This window comes from Cricetulus griseus, chromosome 6, assembly GCF_003668045.3.
Source record: "Cricetulus griseus strain 17A/GY chromosome 6, alternate assembly CriGri-PICRH-1.0, whole genome shotgun sequence".
Classification (NCBI taxonomy): Eukaryota; Metazoa; Chordata; class Mammalia; order Rodentia; family Cricetidae; genus Cricetulus; species Cricetulus griseus.
The window spans coordinates 148724086-148742502 of NC_048599.1; the positions used below are offsets into that span (position 1 = coordinate 148724086).

The 18417-nt window shown below is 38.1% G+C and overlaps 2 protein-coding genes across 10 annotated transcripts in view; one reads left to right on the plus strand and one right to left on the minus strand.

Annotated features, from left to right (window-relative positions):
• The window catches only part of Dennd1a (DENN domain containing 1A), a 1920886-nt gene that overhangs the window by 1095464 nt on the left and 807005 nt on the right, over positions 1-18417 (minus strand).
• The window catches only part of Rabgap1 (RAB GTPase activating protein 1), a 131761-nt gene that overhangs the window by 39168 nt on the left and 74176 nt on the right, over positions 1-18417 (plus strand). For 8 of the 9 annotated variants that reach the window (XM_027423567.2, XM_027423562.2, XM_027423564.2 and 5 more), the window contains 6 exons: positions 959-1133; positions 2079-2236; positions 5351-5461; positions 6167-6233; positions 8097-8199; positions 9221-9390. In XM_027423567.2, coding sequence (XP_027279368.1) covers positions 959-1133; positions 2079-2236; positions 5351-5461; positions 6167-6233; positions 8097-8199; positions 9221-9390 — 784 coding nt within the window. Of the gene's footprint in view, positions 1-958; positions 1134-2078; positions 2237-5350; positions 5462-6166; positions 6234-7270; positions 7420-8096; positions 8200-9220; positions 9391-18417 lie in introns of those variants that run through there. The other variant, XM_027423569.2, reaches the window with a different exon arrangement.

Consider the following 18417-nt stretch of genomic DNA (forward strand, 5'->3'; position numbering starts at 1 on the left):
ATAATTGATCCAGTTTATACTCTGATCAGTGGTTCATGTGTTTTTCAGTACCCTTAGGAACATACTGGGTTTTCATAGTAGCAGCAAAGCAGCAACATCTGGAGAGTAGGAAGTTGCATAGTTAATTGGACATGTAATTTGTCCCAGCAATAATTTCAAAATCTCAAATTCTAATTTACTTCTGATGACTTTTACTATGCATTTTAAAGTGTATGCTTATTCTAACAATTGAAATTATACTTTGTCCTAATTTATTTTCCTTCTGTATGGAGAAAACATCTTTCTTGCTCCACATTCCCAGAGCCTTTGTTGAAAGTGTGTTTAACCTGGGTTAGAGCTCCTTTTGGATTCTTTCATTTTGAACAGGGCTTCTAGGACATTTTCCTCATTGATGGCTTTGCCCTGCAGTATGGAAATTGCATTCTTGACCTTTCATAACTGAGTCTTTAGTGACATAACATAGTCTAGACTATTGTCACTATCACATAAGTACATGTGGAGTGAATACATTTGTTTGATGTCCTTTTGATTTGCATTAACTGTCATCCCTTAGATTTAATGTATGGTGTGTTTTGTTTTTAACACAGTTTTTGTGCTCAGTTATGCACTGTAATTTTATTACCTTTATAAACAGAATATGCTTTTAAGAAGATAACCAGCTGCAAAGGTTTCATAGTCTGTTTAGTCTTAATTTATGTACTGATTTTGTCTTTATTTTAGTTGTAGGCTATAATCCTGTTTGCTGATGTTGATACTTTTGTATAGGCCTCTTCCAAACATTACAGCTCTGTAGATTGAGTACCATGGAATTATGCGATTAGTACTGTCAACATTCCCATGTGACTTATATATCTCATTTCAACATTAGCATCTTTCTGGACAGATGTCTTGAGTTCTAATATAAATACAGTACAAGTTGCTTATAATTAATCTTTCCTTTTCTCTTTTGTCTGTACAGACTTTTAGATCCCCAGACCAACACTGAGATAGCAAACTACCCTATCTACAAGATCCTCTTCTGTGTCAGAGGGCATGATGGGACTCCTGAGAGTGACTGTTTTGCATTCACTGAAAGTCACTATAATGCAGAGCTCTTTAGGATACATGTCTTTCGCTGTGAAATACAAGAAGCTGTAAGTCTTTAGGAAAGAACTACAAATGAGATTTCATCACTGTCTTTGTTGCTGCAAGTGCCACAGGACAGGGAGATGGTCGGGTAAAATGCTTGTTGAATATTCATGAGGACCAGAATCCCATCCCCAGCATAGGTGGATATTGGGGCTTCATGGCTAGCCATTCTAGTCTAAACAGAGTTTCAGGTTCACTGAGGGACACTTTTTCAAAAATAGAAAATAATGCGAAGTGGTGGTAGTACACACCTTTAATCACAGCACTCGTGAGGCAGAGGCAGGTGGATCTCTGTGAGTTCAAGACCAGCTTGGTCTATAAGAGCTAGTTCCAGGTCAGCCTCTAAAGCCACAGAAAAACCCTGTCTCGACAAAAAAAAAAAACAAAACAAAACAAAAAAAAGAAACCTAACAAATTAGATAATTAACTAAAAAAAGTGGTTAAGGGAAAGACTAGTTATTGCCTTCTCCCAAGTAAATAAACATTTAACCTAAATAAAAGTAATTTCTATTTACTTTTTATATATTATGATTGCATGTTTGTGTACATGTTGGGAGAGTACGGAATTCAGTCAGCAACTTTGTAGTATTGGTTCCCCCCTTCCACCTACATGGGAGTTCCAGGTATCTTGCTTTCTCATCTCACTTGTATAAAGTACAGACCTATTCAGTGGCGGCCTGATGAGTTTCTACCGCTTCCCAGATCAAGATACAGAGCATTTCCAGCATTCAGGAATGATCCCTTTTGTCATGTCCCGTCCCCATCCCCTGTCATCTTTTCCCCTCCTCCCAAAAGACATAACTGCTATACTGAGCGATATCCCCAAAAGTTGATTTTGGTTATTTCATGTAAGGGACATTGTGCAGCAAATGCTTTTGTGAGTCAGTAGTGGGAGAGAGTGTTTTCTGTCTTAATTATAACAGCCAATTTCCTGACATGTCTGCTTGTAGGTAAGCCGGATACTTTACAGTTTTGCCACTGCCTTCCGCCGTACTGCCAAGCAGACCCTACTCTCAGCCACTGCCTCGCCGCAGACTCCTGACAGTGACATCTTTACCTTCTCTGTGTCTTTAGAAATAAAAGAAGATGATGGTAAAGGTTATTTTAGGTAGAGCATCTCACATTTATTTTGTGAATTTACTTAGTACACTATTATCTGTGGTACAGAAGAAAGGTCAGATTAGAAACCTTTCATATTTAAAGTGATTACATCTACAAGGAATAAGTCAATGACAGTGATAAAGTGGGAAAAGATAGATTTATAGTGTCAATGTTTAAAGAATTTTAAAGCATTAAAAAATAAATTCAATTTATGGAGTACCTGTTACTATATTGTCTTACAAAATGGCTGGCTAACTTATGATATGAATTATGGCAAAAGTTAAGTAGACTACATTTATAGCTAAATTTGTGTCTTAGTCAGGTTTATTATTGCTGCAATGAAACACCATGACCAAAGCAACTTGGAGAGGAAAGGGTTTATTCAGCTTATAATTCCACATCACAATTTATCATTGATGGAAGCCAGGACAGGAACTCAAACAGGGTAAAAACGTGGAGGCAGGAGCTGATGCAGAGGTCATGGAGGGTGCTGCCTACTGGTCTGCTCCCCATGGCTTTCTCAGCTTTCTTATAGATGTCTCCACCCACAGTGATCTGGGCTCTCCCCCTCAGTCACTAATTAAGAAAATGTCCTATAGGATTACTTACAGCCAGATTTTATGGAGGCATTTTCTTAATTAAGGTTCCCTCCTCAGATGACTTTAGCTTGTGCCAAGTTGACATAAAACTAGCTAGCAATTTGTCTTTTTTTTTTTTTTTAAATTTGGTTGGCTTGTTTTTATTTAAAGATCTTATGGTTGTGACATCTGGTTTACCAGTAAAGATTATCTAATCACATTAGAAGGAGAAATATGGGCTTTGCCCCAAATCTAGCCTTCTACATGTAGTTAAAAATAACTTAAGTTTGGTGTTAAATTTCATCATTTCCTTCTTTCTTCCTTCCTTCCTTTCTTTCTTCCTTTCTTTCTCTCATCCATCCATCCATCCATCAAGAATGGATCTCACTGTGTAGCCCAGGCTGTCTTAGAACTCAAAATATAAACTGGGAATGATGGCACATGCCTTTGATCCCAGTATTCAGATGACAGAGGCAGGTAGATGTCTGAGTTCAAGGCCAGTCTGGCAGCCTAGGCTACATAGCAAGTTCCAGGGCAGCAAGGGTTAATCAGCGAAAGCCTGTCTTTGGTATGTATATAGTGGGGAAGCACCCTCAAAGTGTAGCTCAGGCTGTCCTCAAATTCACAGTAGTTCTCCATTCTCATCCTCCCAGGGGCTGAGATTACAGGTGTGAGCCACTATGCCTGGCTAGTTGGTTTTTAAATAAAATAGTATTTGAGTAATAGGAAGGACCCAGAAATAAAAATCAAAACTTGGGTTTAACTGCTGATACTTTGAAACACGTGGCCATTTTGAAGTTCCTTTACTTCTCCTGTCTACAGATTCTCTATTTGGAAAATGTAGTGGTTAAGACTGAAATCCTTTCTGTCTACAGTTATGATTGCAAGATGACTTTTTCCTCATGTTGCTCATACCATAAAATGAGTGGTTAAAATCAATAGCTGCATGTACAGATCTGTTCTGTGATGCCTCATAAACTGGATAAAATCAAATTATGAGGAAAATATGTGATCTTTAATAATTACATTTAAGTGAAAAGCCCAATAGCTGACTGGTTTTGTTTGAAATGCTGTCTCTTTGGGGGGGGGGGGAGAGAGAGAGAGAGAGAGAGAGAGAGAGAGAGAGAGAGAGAGTGTGTGTGTGTGTGTGTGTCTTACATTGTTATAATTACAAAGCAGCTCATAAAAATATGTAGCCCTGAGAAACTCAAAATGATTGGTTGGTTATTTGGCTGGCTGGCTGGCTGGTTGGTTGGTTGTTTTCTTGCTTGCTTGCTTCATTAATTGATTGATTGCTTTGGTTTCATTTAACCTTCTGAACAACTCAACTCTGTCACACGAAATTGTGCCTTAGCCTCCCAAGGCTAACTCTTGATCTTAGCTCCATATAATGTACAGTGGGAATTAAATGTAAAGTTCCTCGTTTGGCTAACATAATCACAGGATAAGAAATTCAGTTTGGCGCTGGTCGGTGGTGGTGCACACCTTTAATTCCAGCACTCAGGAGGCAGAGGCAGGTGAATCTCTGTGAGTTCGAGACCAACCAGGTCTACAAGACTAGTTCCAGGACAGCCTCCAAAGCCACAGAGAAACCCTGTCTTGAAAAAAGAAAAGAAATGCAGTTTGGCCTCTGGTGTTCAGTTAGGTGAATTACCACTGATTGTACTCTCCGTATGCCTCCATGGTCTCAGAGACACTCTGTATGTACTGAGTTGTGCCATCTGTGGCACTGAAGATTAAACCCAGGGTATATTAGGCAAGCACTCTATACTGAGTTGTATCTTACCCAGCCTATTAGTGTTTCACGTTGCAGAGAGTATATTTGCTTACACTTAGCCATCCTTAGACCATAAGAGACTAATGTATATAAGGACAGTTGAAAATTGAGGCTTGTCCGCCAGAAATATTTAATAGTTTGGAATGTGAAATGTTTCTTTGAACATGTTTGTCATTCCTAAAGCCCTTTGCTAGACTTTTTTGATTTATAGTGAAAGTGTTAACAAAATATTAGATTAGCAAATACACAAATGCACATACATTCCAAAGTAGTATTTAAGTGGTGAGTACTTACCACTATTCAGTTACTCATGTGTTTTATCTACCAGTAGTATTTTAAAGCAATAAGATAGTTTAGACTTGCTGCACAAAGGCTAATTGCTACTGGTGCTGTCCCCTTTGAGAACAGTGCAGCTGGAGAGTATGTCATAGATTAGGTGATAGTTTTAGTAAAAAGGCATTTTAAGACTTTTAATCTCTCTCACGCTGGCATTTATTAGCTTGTCATCTTATTTTAATAATAACAGCATTAGTATTAATACTAAAAGTTATCACTACCTCAGGACAGTAACCATCATGGTTAGTCAATAAATCAATTGGTCACATTTTTTTCCATCTTGTTGTTCATATTCAGTTCTATTTTCTTTTTTGCTATTACTTGTAAACCACACAAAAAAGATTCAGAAATTTAAGGTCTTTAAAATAATTGTTATGGTGTATGACAAGAAACTTGTTGGTGACATTAATGAAATGTGTTGACCTCATAGTGCTGTTCCCAAGGACAAGGACAGGCAATGCTTTAAACTTCGACAGGGTATCGATAAGAAGATTGTCATCTGTGTGCAGCAAACAGCTAACAAAGAGCTTGCCATTGAGAGGTAAACATTTCTCTTTATGTTTATCTTAAGTATGAGTTTTGGTTTTTATCTGTCTAGTGGAGTAGTCATACACTGTATTAAGAATTGTCTTGCCGCCGGGTATTGGTGGCGCAGGCTTTTTGTTTGTTTGTTTCCGGTTTTTCAAGACAGGGTTTCTCTGTGTAGCTTTGAAGCCTATCCTGGCACTCGATCTGGAGACCAGGCTGGCCTCGAACTCACAGAGATCTGCCTGCCTCTGCCTCCCTAGTGCTGGGATTAAAGGCGTGTGCCATCAACACCTGCCTGGCGCATACCTTTTTTAATCCCAACAGTCAGGAGGCAGAGGTAGGCGGATCTCTCTGAGTTTGAGGTCAGCCTGGTCTATAGAGCAAGTTCTAGGACAACCTCCAAAGCAATACAGAGAAACCCTGTCTTGAAAAACCAAAAAGGAAGGAAGGAAGGAAAGGAGGGAGGGAGGTAAGGAGGGAGGGAAGGGAGGGAAGGAAGAAGAAAGAAAGAAAGAAAGAAAGAAAGAAAGAAAGAAAGAAATGACTTGCCAAGTATTTTGACTTATTGGTAATTCTTTTTTCATTCCTCTGTGTAGGCCTAGCTGTCCTGGAACTAGCTCTGTAGATCAGGCTAGCCTCAAGTCAGAGATCTCCTGCCTCTGAAGTTTATGTCAGTTCTTTTTTTTTCTTTTTTTTCTTTTTTTTTTTTTTTTTTCAGGTGCTTTGGTCTTCTCCTTAGCCCAGGAAAAGATGTCCGAAATAGTGATATGCATTTGTTAGACCTGGTAAGGTTCTTTGTCATGGGTTCTTTTGTTGTGATTGGTTTTTCTTAGAAGGTTACAAACTATTTCTGTTTCCTTGGTATATTGGTTTACTTTATCATATTGGACTCAAAACATGTTTATATAAGTGTTCATTTACGCTACAAAGCATTGTACAAATATAAGGGAATTTCCTTTTTCCTGATACGTCATTTATAAGTCTGACCTTGAATGAATAGCTCAGCCTTGGTGCCTTGACCTATATAGTGCTGATAATAATTTTTGTTTACTTCTCAGGTAGGATTAATGTGAGAATCCAACTGTTGTGTCCTTTACTTCCAAACATGAATAATTGTGCATGGTGGCATATGCCCGTAATTTCAGCACTTGGGATGCTGAATCGGTCACACAGTACAACCTTATATCAAAAAATAAATCAAACAAAAGTTCATGCAAGGAGTAGATGTTAAGATTATTGTTGTTATATAAAAATCATTTGCAAAACTAAGAATTATATGGTGATCCTTATGTTGACAGAAGAATTCAACATAGAATTTGAGAGGTAGATTTCACCAATGTTCCATTTGATGTGATTTATACACATTTATCTTACATAAGTTTAGAAATAGTTATGCAAATAATTGATGTATCTTTAATCTTAGCTGTAACCATTCACATGCACTTTTACCTTTAAACAAAACTCTGATACTTGAGCAACTTTACTCAAGACTCCATCAATGCCTTCTCTATTTCACAACACTCTTCACAAACCATTTTATTGGTTTTTGAGTTTTGATGTACAGTGGGTGCCACAAGGAAAGCTACCTGCACTGTGGACTGTGCATATAGTAGTATATGGTGCCTTTGATACTGGGAAGTCAGTATCTCTAAATGAATGTATTTAAAGTGGCTTTGCTTATTTATTGATATTATACATCTCATGAGGAAGAAATGACATGGAAAGAACTGAGTATAAAACACTAGAAAATATGTCACCTTAGAGTCAGCATTGATAGCATAGGAATCCAGAAACTAGACTTGAATCATTTCTTCCACTAATCAAATTTTGTACTTCAAGCTGCTAATATGAAAATTAGATTTATTTATTTCAGATCATCAAGATAAAAATGAATATAAGGTTTTAGAGGGCCATTCAGATTTCATTAATGGTTTGCTGTTTCATCCCAGAGAAGGCCAGCCAATTGCCAGAGTGAGTAATTACTGTACCTGCAGTGATGAACTTGGAAGGCAAACAACTCATTTTATTCTTCTTTCCTCTGGAAAGAGTGTGCTGGCATTTCAAGGAAGCTTTTAAGTTGATGGTTGCAGAGGCAAATGGCATAATTTGTCTCTTGAATTAGAACAGGTACCATTAATGTCAGCACACTCGTGCTTCATAAACACCTTCAAAGTTCTAGCTGTTACAGGAAGTGATTGGTTAATTTGGGGTATAACTTGGTCGCTTAGCCTTTTCACTTGCACTCAACACTATTTACTCAGGTTGTCGGCAATTAGTAAAACTTACTTGCAACCACCGGTTATTCTGATGCATGGCAAGTCACTTTCAAATCACTCCATCTTCATGGTTTTGAGACATTGGATCCCTCTCTTTCCTAGCATAGAACTCTCCCAAAGTGTAGACTGTGGAAGAGACCATAAGTGGTTGTTGTTGTGGTTAACTGGAAATGTAAATTTTTTGCAGATTCCTATATGGTTTTAGTTTATATTTTGGAGACTTCCATATTGTATATCGAATATACAGTAAATTCTTAAAAGTCAGTACAGTCCTTATCAAAGTTATGCATTTTGAATTCCTGTTTTTAAAAAGCCTCAAGATGAGGATTAGCCCACTTTTGAAATCAGGTTTATTTTTACTCTTTTCTTTAGGAGTCTATGGGCAAAAGTTCAGATGGAAAGTCATATGTTATTACTGGAAGTTGGAATCCTAAATCCCCACATTTTCAAGTTGTGAACGAGGAAACTCCTAAAGGTGATGCAGAGTTCTGTCTTCAGACTTTTTTACATGTATGGGTGTTTTGGCTACATGCATGTCTGTGGAACGCATTCATACCTGATGTTGACAGAGGTCAGAGAGGATGGCAAATCTCTTGAAAATGTAGTTAGAGATAAGTATGGGCTGCAGCGTGGGTGTTGGGAATTAAACCTGGCTCCTCTAAAAGAGCGCGCAGCCAGCTGTGCTCTTTACCACTGAGTCATCACTCCAGCCCATGGGCGACATGGACTCTATGTAACCCTGTCTGTTCTGGAACTTGCTCTGTAGATCAGGCTTACCTCAAACTCATGGAGACCCTCTTGCCTTGCCTTCCAAGTGCTGGGATTAATGGTCCAAACCACCACTCCGGCATGATGATGGAGATTTTTAACACACACATTATTGGGAAACCTCGGTGAAACAAATAATTTGAATAATTCTTGACTTTCTTTCTAACTTTAACCTAAAAACATTATCACTTTTGTTTATTTATTTTTCTTTCCTTCCCTTCTCTTCATTTTTCTTTCCCTTTTTTCAGTACGTTTTTGTATATGAGCTGGGCAGTGGTGGTATACACCTTTAATCCCAATACTCTGGAGGTAGCAGCAGGCAGATTGCTATGAGTTTGAGGCCAGCCAGAGCAACATAACGACAACCTGTTTTTTAAAAAAGACATAGTTATCGAAATTTAAAACTTGAGAATTTGCAGGGTTTGTGAAGGAGACTTAAGAGATGTATAGCAGTTTTGCAGATACAGTCTGACTGTACGTTTCTTTCTGCTGTACAGCTGTCACCACCTAATTCTACTTCTGGCATTCTACATAGAGTCAGAATTTTCAGTGGAAAGAAAGATTTCAGCTACTTGTCTAACATTTTATTTGAGGTGTCTGCTTACAGAATTTTGATAGTTGACCTTATGATGTCTTGTATACTTAAAATAAAAAGTAATTATTCAGTGATTACATGAACAAACACATTTCCATCTTTTTTTTTTTTTCTGGTTTCTTTCTGTCTCTAGATAAAGTACTGTTCATGACAACAGCTGTGGATTTGGTGATAACAGAAGTACAAGAGCCTGTTAGATTTCTCCTGGAGACCAAAGTTCGAGTCTGTTCACCCAATGAGAGGCTGTTCTGGCCCTTCAGCAAACGCAGCACTACTGAAAACTTCTTTCTGAAACTGAAGCAGGTACTTTGTCCCCAGGGTGGGTACAAAGGGGTAAGAAAGTAGGATCCCATCTGAGGTGGATTGGTTGTTTATTGCTAGGGCTTTCAAACAGGCATATGCCTTTTAAATGTATTAAAAAAGGAAAAATAGTTGCTTAACTTTCACCCACTGGTTGTAATTCCATACACTTTACCTTTCCTGAAGATCCAGGGTTCCATTTGTACTCATTCAAAGAACATTCGTCCTTCTTCACATGCATACTATCCTGCTTGTCTTCGTACAAGCATCTTTATTTCCCCCTCTCAATGTGGTGTTTTCACTGTATATAAGGTTCTTTTCATATCAGCCCACTGCTATGTCTGACAGGACTTTTTGGTTTTTCGAGACAGGGTTTCTCTGTGTAGCTTTGGAGCCTATCCTGGCACTCACTCTGGAGACCAGGCTGGCCTCGAACTCACTGAGATCTGCCTGCCTCTGCCTCCCGAGTGCTGGGAATAAAGGCTTGGCCACCAATGCCTGGCCTGACAGGACTTTTTTGTTTTAAGTTTTTGAACTTAACATTTTTCATTTCTGCAATGTTTAGCTAGTTCTTTGGTGTGTTTTTCTTTTAGTGGTTTTTATTTTTCTCTTGAGTGTTCTGTTTTGAACAGATTTTCTTTGACAAACTGAGCATTATATACTACAGCTCCTTCAGAAATCACTGAATGATCCTTAAGGAATGATGAGTAATATCTTCCTCTTTATCTGTGTTGTAATTTCAGATTATTTAATAGTTAGGATACTGTTGTGTTCTTTTGAAAAACATCATTTTCCTTCTTGCATTTTTCTTAGATGGCAGTTAAGTTTGACAGGAATCAGTTGCTCTGTCTTTCCTGTGATGGCAATAGTTTAAATGTGGTGTGTTCTTTAGCCTTCCTTGGCTGTCAATTTTCCCACCACATAGTGGTCCTCTTTTAATCTCTCCATACCTGCTTCTGCATTGCAGCTGTTTACTGGTCCCTCTCTCCTCCTCCAGCATCCCTCCTCCTCTCTTTCCTTTATTCTTGCTGTTGAGCAAGTACTCCACCACTAACCTACACCATCAGCCTCTTTCTCTTCACTATACTTTCCTGTGTAGACAAATTTCTTGGAAGACATCACAGTTCCCATTGACCTAAATTTCTGACCTGAGTTCTCATCTCTTTTTACCTTTCTGCAGCATTTGACACAGATGACCTCAATTCATTTCTAGGACACCTCAGACTTATTCCACCCTCAAATGCTCTACTTGCTTGTCTTTAGTGTTGCAGCTTATGGCCATTTTCTAACATTTTCTTGGGTTAAAAGTATTCTTTATTCCTAGTGCTCCATATCCAGTGTTGGAGGAAATCCTGTTTACTTTAAGATATATCCTAAGTCTGACCACTTCTCTGCATCTGAATTATGTTAGCTTCACTCATTGCCATCAGTTTTCACCTATATTATGTTAAAACTTCTTCAGTCATCTCTTTGTTTCCGTCTTTGTCACTTAAGGTCCCTTTTAAACATACCTACTCTAGGTCAAATCATACAATTTTCTTTCTTTTCTAAACCCTTTATCCTTACTATTTTTTAAATCTTTTTTTTTTAATCATTTATTTTATTGGTGTTTCGCCTGCATGCATGTCTGTGTAAGAGTGTCAGATCCCCTGGAACTGGAGTTATAGACAGGTGTAAACTGCCATGTAGGTGCTAGGACTTGAATCCCGGTCCTCTGGAAGAGCAGCCAATGCTCTTAACCACTGAGCCATCTCTCTAGCCCTCCTTATTCTTTTAAAAGCCCAAATTCTTAATTCTTTTTTTTTTTAAGCCAAATTCTTATCAGACTATAATCAATTAGCTGCCTTGTAGGTCCCAGTACATATATATGTCTTTCTCTTCCTTTTCTTGGCACACTCTGGTATAGCCACATTCTTAAAGACACAGTCATCAGCTGTTCCTTATCAATTACTCCTCAAAGTACTTTCCTTTGACTTCTATTGGCTAATGCTCATCTCCTCAGCCCGTGAATCTTCACTCAGATTTACTCAACTACTCCTTCTGAGTACCCATTTAATTTGCCTACTCTTATGCTGGTACTGCCAGTGTCCTGCAGCACAGGGCAACATAATTGTGTGTGTGTGTGTGTGTGTGTGTGTGTGTGTGTGTGTGTGTGTGTGTGTGTGTGTGTGTGTCTTAACACGTATAAAACTAGCTTTCATCTTTTCATGGTTTATTGCATACCATGTAATATATTCTTTTGTTTCTTAGCCATTTTATAATCTCTGCTAAGGCAATATTCATTGTTTGAAACTTTGACTTTCTACTATACAAATTAAAGTACTATATGTGAATTTATGTTGTATCCAGATTAGTTCTGAAGAGTATACTTAAACAAAAATAAGAATAAGGGTCTCGGGCTGGAGAGATGGCTCAGAGGTTAAGAGCACTGACTGCTCTTCCAGAGGTCCTGAGTTCAATTCCCAGCAACCACATGGTGGCTCACAACCATCCATTCTAAGATCTGATGCTCTCTTGTGTGCAGATACACATGGAAGCAGAATGTTGTATGCATAATAAATAAATAAAATCTTAAAAAAAAACAAAAACAAAAAAAAGAATAAGGGTCTCTTTCCAGCATTGTCTTGAGAGGTGAAGTGACCAGTGTCTCCACAGGAGCAATAAATTAGCATAAGATCAATATGTTGGGTTTAACCAATGGCCGACTTTATGACTTTGAGCAGTTTTTTTTCAACTATGTGTTTCAGTTTACTGAATTCTGTTTTGTTTTTTTTTTTAAAGATTTTATTTATTATGTATACAACATTCTGCTTCCATGTATATCTGCACACCAGAAGAGGGCACCAGATCTCACAACAGATGGTTGTGAGCCACCATGTGGTTGCTGGGAATTGAACTCAGGACCTCTGGAAGAGCAGCCACTGCTCTTAACCTCCAGCCCTATAGTTTACTAAATTCTAAATTGGTCACTATAATAGAATCTCCCTCATCCTGTTACTGTGACATTAATGAGAAATTCTGTAAAATTGGATTTAGTTGAGAGGTACTGTGACAAAATCAGAAAATTCTAAGTCATAAATGAGAACGTTGTTTTAACATTTATTTATTTACTCATTTAGAAAGCCTTCTTCAGTGAAGGTTGGCCTCAAACCCTCAATCCTTCCTTCTGCCTGTTTCCTGAATGCTAAGAATTAAAGACCCTGCCCCACGCAGCAACATTTCATTGTTTAGATGGGAAAGCAGCACCTATGGAAGAGCGCTTGAGAAGGGAAACCAATTCTTGAGCATTACTGTATACTCAGGGAGGAAGGGGAAAGCTAGTGTGTCCATAGTGACTCCAGAGAGATGTCTCAGTGCTTCCAGAGGACCTAGGTTCAATTCTAGTACTGCCATGGTGGCCTACAACAATCTACGACTCCAGGCCCATGGAATCCAACGCCCTCTTCTGTCCTTTCAGGCACATGGTACACAGACATCCATGCAGGCAAAGTACTCATATACATAAAATAAAGATAAATCTTTTAAAAGTATTTAGTGCAAGAGGCAATAAATAATTTAATTAATAAATAGAAAGTAATTATGTAATACTTACAGTACAAACTTGTAAGTTTCTTTCATTAAAGTTCTGATTAATTAGTCTTGTGTTAGTGCACATAAGAGAACTTCCCTGGTACTGCATTTTTCTATTTTTGGGGGGTTGGGGGGGGGTTAGGGACAAGGTTTCTCTGTAGGTTTGGAGCCTGTCCTGGAACTAGCTCTTGTAGACCTGGCTGGTCTCGAACTCACAGAGATCCACCTGCCTCAGCCTCCCAAGTGCTGGGATTAAAGGTGTGTGCCACCAACGCCTGGCCTTAGGTTTGTTTATAACTTATAACTTATAACTTAACCTATTTCTACTAACCTATGTGCTGTCATGTGGTTCATGACTCATTACCCCATCTCCTACATTTCATGCTTCCTCGTGTCTCCTCATGACATGACTCCACAGTCGTCTTCCCAGTGTTCTCTGTGCCCTGAAAACCCTACCCAGCTATTGGCCACTTAGCTTTTTATTAAACCAGTCATAATGACATATCTTCACACAGTGTAAATGAATATTCCACAACAGTAAAGCATAAAGTTATTAAAATAGTTTTTCATAGTTTTATTAGACACTTGCAAACAGTCTTAATCACACTCCTTATAACCTAGTAGTCTACATTTATTCCTGTTATGACTTTCCTGGCTGTCTTTGTGTGTAACTTTCAAAGCAATCCAGTGAGCATATGTACTATCCTCATAAATGATGAAACTTACTTAAAGATGTAAAATAGTACATTAATGGTTGTGAATACAATAGTGTCTCGGCCTTCTGATTGACAGCCAGGAGTCTTCCATAGAGACAAACTAGTTTGTTTTTGTTGTTGTTGTTTTCTACTTAAAAGATTTTTGGGCATTTACTTAAAATAAACCAGTAATTTAAATGTGTAGTCCCTTTGGTTTCTGATCAGACAGAAAAGAAAATAAAACTACCAAGCAGATTTTTAAAATACAGACTGTATAGTCGTTAATTGACTTGTTGGTTTTTTACATTTTCTGTGGTTTTTGCACCATAAAAATGAGGAAACAATTACAGAAATGTTGTGGTGTGTGTGTGTGTTGTTTGTATTTAAAACTTCCTTGTTTTTCCTTTCACTAAAATTATCTGGTGACTCAGTAACTCCTTTTTTTTGGAAGCCTTTCCCATCTGGGATTGTTTTATTAAGATAGAATCATATTAGAGAACAACTTAAAATTAGTAGGGAAAGAAAGACTGCATTCTTTAAGCTAAATGTTCAGATAATATTTACTAAAAAGGATCTTTTTACTTAATATTCCAATAGTGCAAACCAACCAGATATTCTTACCAGTGTAAAATTATGGGCCAAATCCTGCTAAGTTGTCCTCTGAACTCCACACAGGATCTGTGGCATGACACACTGTGGCATGACACACATATGCACATCACACATTCCCATAATAAGGTAATTTTTAAAAAATAGAGAAGGCTAGGACAGGCATTGGTGGCACATGCCTTTAATCCCAGCACTTTGGAGGCGGAGGCAGAGGCAGGCAGATCTCTGTGAGTTTGAGGCCAGCCTGGTCTACAGAATGAGTTCCAGGACAACCTCCAAAGCTACAGAGAAACCCTGTCTCAAAAAATCCACGCTAGAGAGAGAGAGAGAGAGAGAGAGAGAGAGACAGCTGAAGAGATGGGTCAAGGGTTAACAGCAGTGGCTGCTTTTACAGAATGTACCAGGGCTAGGTTCCTAGCATCCAAATATGATTCACCACCCTTTGTAACTCCAGTTCCAGGGCATCCAATACCCTCTTGTGATCTTTGCAGGTACCAGGCACACACTGCAAGTAAAAGTCTCATGTACAGAACATAAAAAAGTAAAAATAAAAATTTTTAAAAAATGAAAATTATAAAGAAATATCAAATTACAGAATTTGGGGGCTGGCAAGATTCCTCATATTTGATTACTGAATGCCATGGGGAAAAAGCCAAATGTAGTCTTGTACTTCTGTAATCCCAGAACTGACACAGTCAGAGAGGAGACAGAGACAGATGATTGTCCAGAAGCTGCAGAGCCCACTAGCAATGTGGCAGAGACAGCTAGATACCAGAAGGAAATAGATTCTGTGGAGTTACCATCCGACTTTCATGAGCAATGCATGTCTGCACTCATGTTAATAAATGACATATATGTTAATAAATGACAGATTTCTTATTGCCAAATAAGTTATAGGGAAATGTTATTTTACAAATGAAATTAATGTCACTGAAAATTTAAGTGATATCACCACAATCATAGAGATATGTAATTAACATAACCATAACTGATAACCTGGGCCTCTTGTTCTCATTTGCTGTGTGTGTACATGGCATATGCAATAAACACATCTGCCAAAGTTGGGGACTGGGAGATGGCTTCCTAGCTAAGAGTGCCTGCTGCACAAGCATGAGCATCTCAGTTTGAATTCCTATCACCCATATAAATGGTTGGTTGTGGCCCCACATATCAAGAACCCCATTCTTGAGGGGCCAAGGCAAGCCTGACAGATGGTTTCAAGTTCAGTGAGAGATCCAGTTTCAAGGAAATAAGATGGAGAGTGATAGAACAGAATAGCTATAAAGTCCTCTTCTGACCTCTGCACCTGGTCTCACACATACAAACACACACCACAGACATAACATCCACACATACCACACAGACACAGACACACATATACCAGACATAATACATATACACGCCACAGAATATATACCACATACACCACAGAATACTACACAAACACACATAACACCACAGACAAGACATGTGCATGCACATACACATACAGACACACACATGCACACTACATACTACACATATACATACACACCACAGACATACTATATACCCAACACACAATACAAAAATAGTATCCCAACATTTAAAAAAAAAAATCTGTTTGCAAAATGTTTATAGGTGTCTGTATACCACTTAGGTGACTGTGCCCAAAGAGGATGTCTGATCTCCTAGAACTGAAATTAAAGATAGTTATGAGCCACCATGTGTGTCCTGGGAAACCATGTGTGCCCTTCTTTTTTCTTTTTCTTCCTTTGTCTTCCTTGCCTCTCTCCCATTTCTTTCTTTTGTGTGTAATGGTGTCGCCTGCATCTGTGCATCATGTACTTGCCTTATAACCACATAGGTCAGAAAGAGGCCCTCAGATCCCCTGTGAATCTGCTGGAAGACAGTTGAGTTATCATTTGGGAACTGGGAACCAAAGCTGAGGCCTTTGGAAGAGCAGTGCTCTTCACTACTGAGCTATCTCTCCAGGCCTTAATATAGTATTTTCTCATGAATGGAGATGTATCTCAAGACCACTAGCGGGTGCCTGGAAAAGTGGCTATTATTGATTCCTGTGTATGTGCTGGGTTTTTTTTCCTATATTTACATAAATTGAATACCTTTTATGTCTTAACTAAGCAGTTTATCTGCACTGTGGACATATTTTTTGTAGTTTTAGTACAACAAAATTAGCAAAAATTTGTTTAGACAATTTATTCTGTCTATATATCATAAAAACCTTAGCACATGATTTACTCTTCTTTTTTCTTTTAAGACAGGGTTTCTTTGATAGCCTTGGCTGTCCTAAAACTAGCTCTGTAGAGCAGACTGGTCTCGAACTCATAGAGATCCATAGAGTGTTGGGACTAAAGGCGTGCACCACCACCATCCAGCTATGATATATATTTTCCTCCCTCCCTCCCTCCCTCCCTCCTCCCCTTCCTCCCTCTCTCCCTCCCTTCTTCTCCCCAAGACAAGGTTTTTCTGTGTAACCCTGACTGTCCTTAAACTCACTCTGTAGACCAGGCTAGCCTAAAACTCACAGAAATCCACCAGCCTCTGCCTCCCAAGTGCTTTCATTAGAAGTGTATGCTACCACCCAGCTGATTTAATTTCTTAATCCGTTAAATAACGTGCTTTCACTGTTTTCCTTAAGCACTTCCTGATATATCTAAAGCACATCCAGATCCATAGTTTTAGTGATGGCTGTGGAGCCTTTTATTAACTGAAACTCAGGTTACTTGAACACAAACACTGATCTCTTTACTAAAGGAAGGTGGCCTGTGGCCTGTGTGTGCCGGCAAAAGGAAGATTTGTGTCCTAGGCAGTTAGTTGTGAGATGGCATGAGATTCATTATGCTACTCAGATCAGCATATAACTTAAGGCTTGTTGATTGCTTATTTCTGTGATTTTCCACTTATTATTTTAGCCTGTACTGGATTACAGGGAGCTAAAACTAAAAAGTGCAAACATGATAGGAGGATCCAACTGTGTCCTGCTCTATATCAGCTTTTCCTTAGCATCCATTGATGATGCTTGCCTGAATTCATTGAGTTTATTCACACATGTACTTTAGTAACTTAACATTACTGAGTTTTCTCTTTTTTTGCATTATGAATATTGCTTTTAATTACAGGACCAATAGTATACTTTATTTTAAAATTCAAAAAAATACTAGTTTTGCATTAATAAAACTGTCCATGAAATTTAAGGTATTTGTGGTGCTTTTTGATCTTGAAGTATGTTTCAGTAACATAAAATTGGTACTTGGAATAATTTTGGTCTTTGCAATAGTAGACTTGGGCTCAGCCTTGAGCTATGATGTCCAAGTATAATTCAAGTCTGAATTATACTTCAGCCCAAAATAATTTTTTTCATTGTGGTCCTGTTATCATTTGGCATATACTTAGGCTTATTTGTTTCTATTTATTTTCAGTTTGTGGGTTTAGGTGATTTGTGTTCTTTTCAACTTAATTTTTGAATATGTAAAATGTTTATTTTTTATAACAACAGGCAGAATTATATAAAACCTATTATCAAAAGCAGTATCTCCATTTGTATCTCCTAACCCAGTTCCACACGTTACAATTACTTATTGGTTTTTGCTTTTCTTCTCTTTTTTGTTGTTTTTCAAGATAATAAATATTCTTGTGTGTATTTTAACATGTTTTAAAATATATATTAGTGTGTTGTGGATATTTCTATGTGCCATTTAAACTTTCTATAGCCTGAGAATATCCTACATCCATATACCTGTTTCCCCAAAAGCGCTTTAAGGATCTGGATAGTACGGTCATAACGGTGGATAATTTTATCATTTGATAAATGATGGTAAACTTTTTTAATGCATAATGGTAACTTTCCTTTTTGTGTGTTTCCTATTAACATCATTTAGTTATTTTTCTTTCTAGTCTGTGTGTGTGTCTCTGTGTGTGTGTGTGTGTGTGTGTGTGTATCTCTGTGTGTTTAGATTTTTCTTGTGTCTATGTGTCGGTGTCTGTGTGTTTAGATAGGGTCTCAACTTCTCTGCCTCCTAAACGCTTAAGATTATAGGTACTTTACATATTCAATAGTTTAAACCCTTCAGATATGTTTTCACCAGCTTTTTTGTTTTGTTTTGTTTTGTTTCATTTTTTAGAGATAGTGTTTCTCTGTGTAACAGTCCTCACT